Below are 13,669 nucleotides of genomic sequence, written 5' to 3' on the forward strand. Positions count from 1 at the left end.
AGGGATAATGAGTTTTTCTAGGAATTTTTGATGATCAATTTTTCTCCAGTTTAATATGTTCTCCTGGTCTGTCTGTTGAAAGCTGATGTTGCCTGTAGATTAAGTCGAATAGTATTAAGTTGTGATCTCTTATTGTGGCGAGATCTATAACTTTCCAGTTTTTGACATCGCCCCAGGCCCTTGCATTCATGAGTGTTAGATCAATGTTGCTTGAGGCGCCCACCCTTCCCCTGTAGGTGGGGAATTATCTGGCTGATTTTCGACTTGTAAGTTGTGCTCTGAAATGAATTCCTCCATGGCTACTCCCTTGGTGTTAGTTTCTTGGCTGTACCACCACGGAGAGGAGGAGTTTGTGTCAGCTGTGATTATGATCTTGTAGTTTTTGTACACGGTGGCTCAGTCGGTAACGCATCTAACTACCATGATAAAGGTCCCGGGTTCGATCCCCGGCCACTTCAAATCTGGGAACTTTTCTAACGATGGAAGCGGCCCCGGTGCCCACCCAGCGTCAAATAACATGGGTACCTGGGGGAAACCCTGGGGGGTAAAGGCGGTCAGGGGTGTGATGCTGCACCCCCACTCACGACCGGATCACCGGGGCCATTCATTTGTTGCACCATGCCTCCTTTAGCCTCCCCCACCCCCAAGGGTATTGTCCTCCACTGGTACCTATTTATTTGAGAATCGGTGTCTCCTAAGCTGCTTTATGCAGAGAGAAGGCCACAAAAATCCAACCTTAAATAACACACCAAAGGAATCGAATCTTAGTCTCCTGCAGGCCAGTGAGATGCCCAGCCGATATTTTTTTTTATACAAAAGGAAAACTTCCCTGTTATTCTCCGTCAATACTTTCTTTTAAAATTAACTTTAATCAATTCTCTATTTTCTCATTTAGGAAAAACACAAACATCTATGTCTTACCCGCAAACCTTGCCATCGTAGCACTCTCTACTAACAATTCAGAAACTGAGGTCGACTTGACTATACCATCGCGGTGCCCCATCGTAAGCATAGCTCCAAATTATTTTTACAGTGATGAAAACGTGAGGAATGCTTATCGTAATAACATTATATATTGTTGGCATATAATTAGATGTACAAATCGGATTCTCTAATACCAGTGTGCTCAAATTGTTTTGAGGTGGGTCAAAGTCTAAATATTGTGTTCTGAACTAGGATATAGTGACATGATATCATTCCCTGAAGATGAGAGTGACGTTAGCTCTCAAAAGCTTGGAAGCTTTTCCGGAAATCACCTGGCCGATTGCCCGAGAAAACCTCTTCAATATTCGGCACCAGAAAAGCTTCAAGAATTATATCATATCTACATGTTATTCCAAAAAGAGTTGTTTCGGAGAATTAGAGATTATAAAATGGAATTCACCTTGGCTTTTCTGTCACCTTTGAGCCGAGGACTATTTAGGAGGGGAGATCCAGAATGCACTGGCATACACAGAGGGAGTGCTGAAGGCATTACAGCCCCCCCCCCCCGAAATTTTTAGAAAATAAAAAAATCAAATGAAGGTAGTAATTAAGTCGAAAAAACTTAAAATGACCCCAGTAACCATTTTTGTGTTGAATAACTTTTAAAACAAAGGTTTAAAATGGTAATTGGAGCTCATATCAAATGAAAATAAAACACCAACACCGAAATTGGTTTACGGCAATGTATTCTATGATTCAAGCAAATATTTAATCTCACTCTGTTCAGTAAAGGTTAGATTCATGTCACGGAACCCGCATTTACATTCAGCTGTAGTTATTGGTACAATTTCAATTGAATTCACATAATCCTTAAGTGAGGTGAAAATGTGTTTTGGCTGACATGAGATGTTTCCATAAAACACATTCTTAATCATCTAAATGCTGTGTGTGTGCATTTAATAGGACTGCTTGCAAAAATAAACCTGTCTTCAAAGTGGCTATTCATATTGTGCAACAAAGATTGAAAACAATGCTTTCAAACATATAGTTTTCCTCGATCGGGGACCACCTCGACTTATTTTTATAGAACACAACAAAACACTACAGATCTCAACCATCTCTCGAAGAGGATTAAACGACCAAGTGACTCAACATACATCAGAAACACAGCCCAGTTTTAGTGTTTGATACAAGAGTACTTGTGAAACACTAGATGTCTGAAAAAATACCGAATACATGGCATCTAAAAGAGACAACCAGGGGTGTCAATTTTTCAAAAACACTGGGTGGGCTAAAAAATTTGAATTATAAGTTCACAAATCACATAAATTATTGGGTGGGCTTGGGCCCAGACCCATATAAATTGGTGTCCCTGTATAAAGTCACCACAAATTGCATAACGAGAAATTTTTGTATGTAGCTATGGTGTGTTAAACTTAATTGAATTCAAATGGAATGCCATAAGTACGATATAGTTTACAAGTGGGTTGGAAATAATGATCTCTGGTTGAGATGTCTCAATCATAACCAGAGATTTGATGTTTCAAAACAAGAAGGAAAGGGGGGGGGGCGACCATCCTATTGTTCTTTCAAATGACACCCTGCATTAAAATTAATAGATATTCGCTACTTTCAAATGACAAAATTCTGATTTTCCGTTCCATCTTCCAAATGAGCACAAAACAAGCTTTATATGTTTCGGAATTATCAGCTTTTGAAATAACCATAAATCCTAAGAAAAATAAAGAAATACAGTACAACCTCGTTAATCCGGACCACTATAAGCCAGACTTCACTTAATCCAGACAGGAAAAAAAAAAAGCAGAATGCAAGGTTTTAAATGTGGCTAGAAGTCAACAAGAGAACTTTCCAAAGAAAAGGCAGTCAACTACTGATGAAATTTTGTTTCCCTCAGAATTTGTACTGTACTGTATAGTGTATTTAGGCCTGTGCACTTTAAATACACCATAATAAATGTGTTTTGTTTTAATGCATTTCCTACTGTTCTTTTAGGTTATTTCAGTTAATCTGGACTTTCGTTAAACCGGTCAACTTATCCCCCCCATTAGTCCGGATTAATGAGGTTAATGAGGCGTGGTGCTTCCTGATTACATTTCCTCCTTAATGGAGAAATCAAAAATGAAAACTAAAGGATAGAGAATGAAAGTGAAAATAAAGATTGATTGATTGATTTGTTGTTTTAAGTCCACTTTATGTCCAGAAAGGCTAATTGGAACTGGACCTACAATTTAAGGTGGGATCCAAACCACTGTGCCAGGTGCCTCCAGTGAAAATAGATGCAAGACAGACTAAAAGAGAGGAAAAGGAAGAGGAAAACCAACCAAAACAGAGTATAACAACAGAAGGAGGGGTGGATTGTGAGAAATGAAGATAAACATTTCTCACGATAGAGTGAGAAAAGGAACAAAGAAACAGTATAGAAAGATAAAGGAAGGAAGAGAAACAAAAAGGGAGGCATACAGAGATATCTATAGAAAGAGAGAATGAGACACAGAAGCAAAAGGGAGAAAGTGAAATAGAGAATGAGCAAGTGGAGGGAGAGAGAGAAAGAGAAGTGCAAGAAATGAAGGAAGCTCGATATCTGAAGAGCCAGTAAGAGAGAGCAAAGAACGCAAGAGGGAAAATTGGACAAGATCTAATCGTGAAAGAAGGTAATATGGTTAAGAAAAGAAGCTGGAAAGAATTTACACACAGAGAGAAATAAAAGAGTTATAAATAAATGGGAGTTTTCTGTATTACAAGTTCTAGAGATTCCCAAGTCTCATTCCAGCTCAAATGAGGCAATAATTTTTTAATACTGCTTTCACACCCCCTAAATGCTAATTTTACTATTTTTTGTACGCCAAACAAGAACCCCAAATTAAATGTTCATAAATTACATCACTTCATGCATCCTACTAGAAAAGTCCTGCAGAGTATCACAGAAATTGGAAGCATATGTTGGGAGATTTTTTCAATAGAAGGAGTTGTTTTCAGCTGTTGAGAGAAAGGTCCAGCTGAGGCTTAATAAGAAAATTCATGTCCATCCAAAATTGTTTTATATTTTTTCTTATAATTTTTTAATTATATTTTTCCAGATGTGGTGGCATGGGATTTGGATAAAGAACTTGAACAGGTTCAGCCATCACAAGAAGTTAACCACTGTCAAGCAATTAATGACTCCAGTGAACTGAACTCCAAAAAAGGCGTTATTACCTAACATACTAAGCCATTAGTATGTTGAAATAAAACAGTGCATTGGAGTATCGCTGAACAAACTGCTGTAACTATTTTATTCTACACTTTGTCAAGAATAATAGGTAATGAGGCAGTTTTTCTTTTTTTATAATACCTTTTGAAGTGAAGTGTGTTCACTTAGAAATAGTACACTTTTGATAGCAATTACTACGTAATTTGTATCTAGTGATAGTATTTTTTTTGGTTTCAATGAGCGAATTTTGCAAAGCGTGCATGTAAGTTTATGAGTCATGTTTGTGATTGATAATGTACATGTGAAAGTAAAGAACATGCACATGTGATAAAATATGAACGTTCTAGATGTATAACTGTTAACATATTCTTTTTATTTTTTTTACTATGTATTTGGTAGCTACAGTTGTTTTTGATAAAGTGGACTATGGCAATATTCTGCCATGAATGTAACAGGCTAGATAACAACAACAATGAAGAAAATTGTCTTGTGATGTATTAGTAGAAGTTCAAGCACCCACTTAGTCCATGCAGTATCAATATTTTACATACTAGTATTTAGAAAAGGTACTTTTTACCTTGAACCTCTTTCCTTAATCACTGTGGTTTATTTATTTTTCAAATTCTTGATCTATATTTTTTACATTCAATCAACTGCCATAATACTGTTGTAATAATGAAGTCCTAGATTTCAGAAGTTACAATTTCCTCTCCCAGGGATTCCTGATTTTGAACGTAAGAACCATGACAGCAGTAGATAGTGAAGGAACAAAGATGACATTATTTAAATTTGAATGTGAGAATAGCAAAATGTTTACAAAATAAGACATTTGATCATCAGCATTTTCCTGTTATTCATCTAAATAACAATATTACATAATGCATAATAATGTTGACTCATTCGTAAGTGACGTATTCTGAGGCAACACAGTCTCTTGCAATTGTTTCTAGTCATGATATAAGGCAACTTTTAGAATTTTTAGACAAAGTTAAATACATTATCCATTAATAATTCAGCATTAATCCACGGCGTAAGTGTAAATGTGTGTGTGTGTGTGTGTGTGTGTGTGAAATATTCAGTTTGCTTTTTCTAGCTTTGTACAATATTGCATGAAGCTAAGTTAGTTTTCAAGTTAATGTATATTCAACTTGCAATAATAGAATCTTCCAAAACATCAAATCAATTATGATTCTAATTCTTTTGTTCAGACTTTATTTCCTAAATTATGTCATGCAGTAGAACTAATTTTCTTACTCATAATTTTACTATTTAAGAACTAAATGTCTTAATTTGGATTAAGCAGAACACAAGTGGCATAAAATAAAGGATATAAACTTTACATTCATATCAGCATGCCACTCTTATTGGAAATTTATTTGAATATACATTTTTGCTTAATGTATTTGCATAAAGTAACTGTTGAATAATATTATTATTATAGATCTGATGCTGCCTTTTGATGTGCAGGTAGTTTGGGTAGTCAAAATGCAGGGTAGAATTTCAGTTTAACTCTGTAGAAATACTGAAAGGGCAATAAAAGTTAAATTCTTTTCTCAGTCATGGTATGCAGCATCTGTCATTCTATTATTCCACACAAACAGGCCAATCTTCAATATTTTACATGTAGAAGGAGATATACTTCTCTCAATAACATATTTTTTGTAAAAATCCACGAACTGTTCAATTGAACTAAACTTTTAGCCTTATTTCATGCAGTACAAAATACAGTGCACACACACACACATCCACATATTAGTGAATCCGGTGAAAGAGATGCAAACAGGCATTATTGGAGGATTAGATTTATTTCTCATTTTGATTATTTTTTTATTTCTAGTAGTCTTTTTGTTATTTTTTTTCTCAAGTTAAAGTGATATGTAGTATTAATTGTGCAGCAAGAATATGTATGTTGGTGCCTTTGCATATGTAGAACATGCAGAATCATTGAAACAGAGTGATGATTCCTAGACAAAGTAGGTTAAGGCATTCTTTTCCAACCTGCTCTCTTTTCCATAGTTTATTATTATAATGTGTAAGTTCTTTAGATCCAAAGAAATATTTTTTCTTATTGTCCTTTGTGCATAACCAAATCAGTGTTTTGTGTATGCACATGTGTGTTTGGAAAGCTAGGCAGTAATTCTGGTTTGAAAAAAAAATAGTATTTCAATTTCACTTATTACACAGTAGGTCTTTTATCAGATATAATTTCTTCCCTGTCATCTGTCATTATGAAGAATCGAATTGTGAATACATATGGTCATCCATTGTTGGAACCGTTTAACTGAGGATTTTTATCCTTTATCCAAATGTATTTTCCATCATTAATTTCCCTAATTTGTGTTTTTTTAAAAAATTGAAACGTCACCAATAAACAAGAAAGACAATAACAATAAGTTCCAAATCTTGAAGAATTAAAATTTTATAAAGTGTAGATTATTGATTGAATGGTTTCTCCTGATAAGAAAAATATTTTTTATTGTTCAACTCTGTTAGTAGAAAGTTGATGAAGTATTCCATCTTGTGCAAGTTGTACAATTATAATTATGCAAGATTTTTCTTATGTGCTTTGTGTACATGCGTTCCAAATATGAATGCATGAATCACTAATTGAAATCGTCATTATTCTAGTCATGTAAATATGTAAGATTTTCACCACATCTTAGAAAACAAATTCTTGCATGTCCATATTCGAGTGTAAGTAATATAAGTTATTGAATTTAAATTGTTTCTCTTGCAATTCTTGTTGAATGAGTACTGCAATTGAAAATGCTTTGAATCATCTTCATGAATGTTGAAATAAGGATTTTTATAACAGTCTCATAGTAACATATCAGTGTCTCCATTACCAACAGTTAGCCTTTGTTGCAAACTTATAATCACCAGGCAATGACTTTTCAACAAGAAAAAATTAGTTACATTAATGAAACTTTTACTTCCAAAATTACATTATTCCTAATAACATTACTCAAAATCTTATTTATTTATTTATTTGCAAACTAATATAAAAATTTAGTTATATGTGTTGCAACGTTACAAAAATTCTCAGGCTGTGTTGTGCATTAGCTCATACATTTTGGGTGTATGTTTAGTGTAACATTTGCGAGTCCGACATAGTCACCATAAATTTTTACGGAATATGACATATTTCAAACTGTTTTTGGAATATACTTAGGATAGTAATTGTATGTATGATTTGTACTTTACACACTTTGCTCAATTTTGTAACAAAGACAACAAATGTATTTATATTTTGGTACAGAAAATTAGTATGAACACATTAAAAAAATAACTTAATTTTTGTGTGGATCATGTATCGAAGCCACATAAGATAGTATGTGTGTATGAACTTAGAACTGAAGTTTTTTTTTTGCTTAAGACAAATGAAATAATGTTCATTTTGTAAACATTGAAGGCTTTCTTTATTTATGTAAATAGTGTGTGATTATAGAATATTCTTTGAAAGTTTCTTTCTTTCATAAAATACATTTTGAATATTCTTGGTTACTAACAGTAAAGAAAACTTAAAATCACTAGAGTAACATCTAGTGACAGAACATACAAAAATTGATACAAATACAAGATCTGGCAACTATTATATTGTGCATTTTGTCAGCAATAAACAGTCTGCCATCTTGTATCTGATTCAGCAGAAACAGTAATTCATTGTATGGAAGAAAACAAAGAGTTAGCGAAACATCATCACTTGTAATAAGAAATGATTTACTGTTTATGATATTAAATACTGAATAAAAATTGAATATCAAATGTTGCCATGTTTAGTGTTCTTGTAAGTAGTTTGCAAAATCGTAATCATTTTTAGTTATTGTTTGCACGTAGAACCTAATTTCATCCCTAATATCCTGTTGTATTTCATTTTATAATTTCCTACCTCTAAAACAAGAATAATTCTTGTCAAATGACAATACATATCCATGCGTAATGATTGCATATATAGGAGGAGGTCTCAAAAGTTCTCGACCTCAACCACAGATGGCGATGATGTCGGCAAGGTTTCTTTTTAAGTGGGTACATCTGTCATAAAAATATGTGTAAAATTGCAAGTCATTCTATGAAATAGTTTTTTTAATACAATGGTATTCCTTAAAATGGATAAAATTGAATATCGTCCAGTGATAAAATTCTTTGTAAAAGAAGTTTTATAATGCAGGGTGGCGACAGACCTGGAAAACCGGGAAATGTCAGGGAATGTAAGTTTCGGCCTCAACTTTTAGACCCCTTTTATGCGCAACACAACCACGGCACCAGAAACCAGTGATGGCAGGAGGAGAGAGAGAGAGAGAGAGAGAGAGAGAGAAATTTCTCTCCCCCGGGGTTTTAAATTCGAACACTCTTTGGAGGAAAATTGTTATAACTCGTACACTATGTTAGCAATCTGCTTTGGATAACTTTTGTTTTGCAGCTAAAACATCAGCGCATGCAACCGTGTACAATTCAGAACACCGGACCAAGGAAGGGGGGCTTGGTGTGTGTGTGTGTGGGGGGGGGGGCACGTACCCCGAATTTCAATGGAAAAAACATAAAAATCTGGAGTTTACTCCCTCTTCTCCCGCTATTTTGAGGAGAAGGCGCGAACATTAGTATTTTTTTCAAAGAATGGACATTTCTCAAGAGAATGAAACATGATTCATGTTCTTGAATAATGTGATTATTATTTTTTTTACGAAAAATAAATAGGTAACACTGGTCAACAGCCAAAATGCGACATGAGTAATATATACAATTTCTAGTCCATATTGGTCCCCTAAATTCGAAACTGTCGTTAAAAATCGTAATTGACTAATTATAATTGAGTTACAGGGAATTGTTGATTTGAAGAATTTCCTATTATATGGTATTGCATAGCTGTTAAATGTTGAGTCTTTCTTATCTTATCTTTGTTTATTTGTTGTAAGGAAAGGGGGAAATGTTCAAGACCAGCCACAAAATATCTTTATTCATTGTTTTGTGAGGTGTCCATTTGTGCAGACATGATTGTGGCTTTATAAAACTAGGTTGTGTGTGTGTGCATTTATCGAAGATCGTGTTTGTGTATCACGTGGTTCGTTTATGGCAAGGTTGGCATTTAATTATATTTCTGAGTGATTTGGTAAAAAATGCCACGTTAACAATGCTAACAATTTTTGTTATGTTTGTGGTCAAATTGTGTTTTCTGGACAGCGGAGAAATATTACCCCTGCTGTAAGAACAGCCTACAATTTGTATTTCGGTAAATACTGCAAATTCGGAGATGAAGATAAGACTTGGGCTCCACATTTCTGTTGTAAGACCTGCTACACGAATCTGCTGGACTGGTTGAATCACAGAAGACCATCGATGCCATTTGCTATTCCCATGATTTTGTTGGAGCCCACTAATCATACAGACGATTTTTTTTTTGTATGGTCCCACCAATACAATGTATGTCCAATACTAAAAAGAAGACAATTGTATTTCCAAATATTCGTTCTGCTACTCGTCCTGTGGCACATAGTAATGAACTACCTGTTCCAACACCCCCTGAATCCTATTCCGTAGACTCACAAGACGAACCGTACGATCCACAACCTTCCACATCTACAGATCCAGACTTTGCAGGTGATGTTAAACTTACAGAAGAGCACAAGGTTAGCCAGAGTAAAATGAATGATTTAGTGAGAGATCTTGAACTTTCAAAAGCCAAGGCAGAGCTATTAGCCTCCAGACTTCAACAATGGAATTTTCTGGCTAGTAATGTGAAGGTGTCATTTTATCGTGACCGTCAGAAAAAGTTGTAAGAATACTTTTCTCCCGAAGGAGATCTGATATACTGCAGTGATATTAATGGTTTATCGGGAGCTATGGGCATTAAGCACATCTGTGAGGAGTGGCGGTTGTTCATAGATGCATAGATGCATTAAGTCTAAAAGCTGTACTGCTTCATAACAGCAATCAATTGCCGTCAATCCCTATTGGTTACTCTGTGCAAAAGAAAGAATCGTATGATAGCCTAAAATTCCTCCTTCAATCAATTAAATACAACAACTACAAATGGAAAATATGTGCAGATTTGAAAGTCATTGCTATTTTAACTGGACTCCAACAAGGCTATACCAAATATTGCTGTTTCCTCAGCAAATGGAATAGCAGAGACAGAGCTTCTCATTTCATTAAAAAGGATTGGCCATTACGTCAAAGTATGGAAACTGGAAATATGAATGTACAAAATGAACCTCTCGTTGAATCTGAAAATATTATACTTCCTGCACTTCATATAAAGCTTGGACTGATCAAAAACTTTGTCAAAAAGTTGGATCGAAACTCTTTGGCATTCAAATATCTACTTAACAAATTTCCAAAAATCAGTGAACAGAAGATCAAGGAAGGAATTTTTGTGGGCCCTCAAATTCATCAACTTCACCAGGACGAGATCTTCGAACACCTGCTAAGTGATGTTGAGAAAGGTGCATCTAGTTCTTTCAGAGAAGTCTCAAACAATTTCTTGGGAAACAAACGTGCTGAAGACTATGAAAAACTTGTAATTAATTTGGTTTCATCCTATCAAAAAATGGGTTGCAATATGTCCCTTAAATTGCATTTTCTATCTCATCTCAATTTCTTCCCGAAAAGTTGTGGGGAGGTAAGTGATGAACACGATGAGCATTTCCACCAACAAATATCTGTAATGGAGAAAAGATACCAAGGGAAATGGAGTGGAGGAATGCTTGCCGACTATTGCTGGACAGTAACCAGGGATGATCCTGAACTTCACTACAAGAGCGAAGCAAAGATGAAGCGGATTTAATCCCACGTAAGTAGTAAAGAACAAACCATACAGTAGCATAGTAGAAAATATTTATTTTGTGATTAATGTAAAAACTTTGATTCATCAATTTACTTGGAAAAGACAAATGGAAATGTACCCATGTTTTGTACTGTTTGTATAATACAGTTAAAGCGTAAAAGTCACATGCACACCAAGCATACGTCATTCCACTACGTTACAACATTGGGAAACACGACTTTTCGACAATACCTCGTATAATTCTTAAACCGGAAGTAGAGTGGCATTTTCATTGTCAGTTTCGTGTTCAGAATCATGGATTGATAAAGAAAAGTGAATTTTCATCCATGTCGCAAAAAAAAAAATTAAAATTTGTTGACCAGTGTAATTTGCATTTTTGGAGGAAAATTGTTATAACTCTGCCACTATGGGAGCAATCGACTTCGGATAAGTTTTTTTTGCAGCTAAAACATCAGAGCATGCAGCTGTGTACAATTTAGAACGCCGGACCAAGGAAGGGGGCTTGGGGGCACGACAACCCAAATTTCAATGGAAAAAACATAAAAATCTGGAGTTTGCCCCCTCTTCTCCCGCTATTTTGGGAAGAAGGAGCAAACCTTAGTATTCTCTTCAAAGAATGGACGTTTCCAAAGAGAATGAAACATGTTTCATGTTCTTGGGTGCCATACAAGTTGAATAATAAACCAAAATGTGATTTTTTTTTTTTACGAAAAATGGGTAATTTGCATTTTTGGAGGAAATTTGTTATAACTCGCTCACTATGAGAGCAATCTACTTCGGATAAGTTTTGTTTTGCAGCTAAAACACCATAGCATGCAACCGTGTACAATTCAGAACGCCGAACTGAGGAAGGGGGTGGGGGGGCCCGACCACCGAATTTCAATAAAAAAAAAAATCTGGAATTTGCCCCTTCTTCTTCCGCTATTTTGGGAAGAGGGCGCAAACCTTAATATTCTGTTCAAAGATTGGACGTTTCCAAAGAGATTGAAACATGTTTCATATTCCTGGGTGCCATACAAGTTGAATAATGAGCCAAAATGTGAAACTCTGTTCGGAAATGTGGCATGGATATGTTGCGGAGAGGGGGAGAGGTTGGTCATCAATATGAATTTCCCAGGCTTGCTCCAGACCTGTGTTAGTTTCTCCACCCAAACGTAAGAGTATGAAGGTCCAAAAAGCTCATTCATTTCATAACACCATGATACCATATGCAATTATCGGGCCAGTACGACCTTACTCTGATGATACCATATGGTATCATCGAGGGAGTAAAAGTTAAGGCTGTAAATATTATGTGGAAAATGCATTAAATTATCATTTTTTCTTGTCCGTATGGGAGTAGTAAGGGGACTTGTAAACAGATGGAGGGGATACGAGCGGGTGGGGCCATCCGATAGTTGTCGGACATCGTAGTAAGGCATTTTGTTGGCCAAACTGAAGGAACATGGAAACAAATAGGTTCCATTGATACATACGATTTTTGTCGAATATTGCCACCTGACAGAGTATCTCACTACAACATGCGACAGAAATTGTCTAATGACACTCTTTGAGCACTGAAAGTACTATCATTACATATACAAAACCGAAATCCTTCAGATGTCAGAGGAAGCAAGGAAAGGCATACGCTCAAAAGGGTTTTTTTTTTGTTTTTTTCAATCTTTGGTGGACAATATGAAGAACCGCCCAAGGTTTCTTTTCGTATAGAGTTGTATTAAATGCAGATACATGCGTGTGTTTTAGGGTGACATGTCAATTTCTCGTTTATGTGAAAAGGTAAACTTTAATGTAAGCAAAAGCATGTGCGCGTCACAGTTAAAGATTTTTGCATCTACAAAGAAAATCCAAAACATATTCCCACCTCGCTAGTCTCCGTAGCAGAGGGGTTAGCATAGCGTGCTTGACGCCAGAGGTCCTAGGTTGGGCATGTGAGTGTTCATCATATCATCACCCATCCTCATCTTCGCGATTAGCCAAAACTGGCAGAAATGTGAAGTAAAATAAACCAAATAAATCAATCAAACATTCCCATCTTACTCAAAGACCTTGCGAATCCAATCCAAAATCTACCAATAGAACCTGCAGTGAGTTTCATCTATCTCGTGCATTCATCTGACTAATGTAATTTTCTTACAGTTTAACTTTAGGGAATAACTTAAAAATGGCGTTGTGTTTGTGTTGCATTCGATACCAAAATTAGATTTTAAGTAATTAATGTCCAATTATAAGTATACCTAATACATAGCTAAAAATAATTCCCACCCCCTCCTCTGATAATATCGCAAATTGAACCCTGTTTAAATGTCTAGGAAAAATTTCATTTAACCTAGGAATGATATCGCGATGCGATGAGTCGAGAATTGTCACAGCCTCATCTCATCTCCTGTGTGGCGAGGTCCTTCTCGTTCATGTTTGTGTTTATTTTTGTTTCGGTTTCCACTGAGAAGTTATTAAAACTTACTCTAGATTCACTTCATGCTCAGATAGGCTAATCGGGACTCTATTTTCAAAATCTCTTAATATATAGTAGGTTTAAGTATAGTTTTCCGAACACCCTCTTACAAATTTAAGGAAAATATGGGTGAGGTACAGCAGTACATTGTACCCCCAAGTTGGTCTGTAGTGTCTCGTCTCGTTTGTGTAAGTATTTCGTTTTGGAAAATTCCATTTTAAATAGTCAAAAGAAAATTGGATCAGTCATCCACTCTTCTGATGAAGATTTGTATCTTATCTTCGAATCGACGTGACCACTT

At 35.5% G+C, this 13,669-nt stretch overlaps 1 protein-coding gene across 1 annotated transcript in view; it reads left to right on the plus strand.

The window, feature by feature from the left end:
• Positions 1-4,629, plus strand: part of LOC145988794 (uncharacterized) — a 31,684-nt gene extending 27,055 nt beyond the window's left edge. Inside the window, exon 9 of the mRNA XM_083123981.1 lies at positions 4,023-4,629. Within this exon, the coding sequence (XP_082980107.1) occupies positions 4,023-4,144 (122 nt within the window). The 3' untranslated portion in view covers positions 4,145-4,629. The remainder of the gene's footprint in view (positions 1-4,022) is intronic.
• Positions 4,630-13,669: the final 9,040 nt, after the last annotated feature.

This window comes from Lepisma saccharinum, chromosome 6, assembly GCF_977018435.1.
Source record: "Lepisma saccharinum chromosome 6, izLepSacc3.1, whole genome shotgun sequence".
NCBI lineage: Eukaryota > Metazoa > Arthropoda > Insecta > Zygentoma > Lepismatidae > Lepisma > Lepisma saccharinum.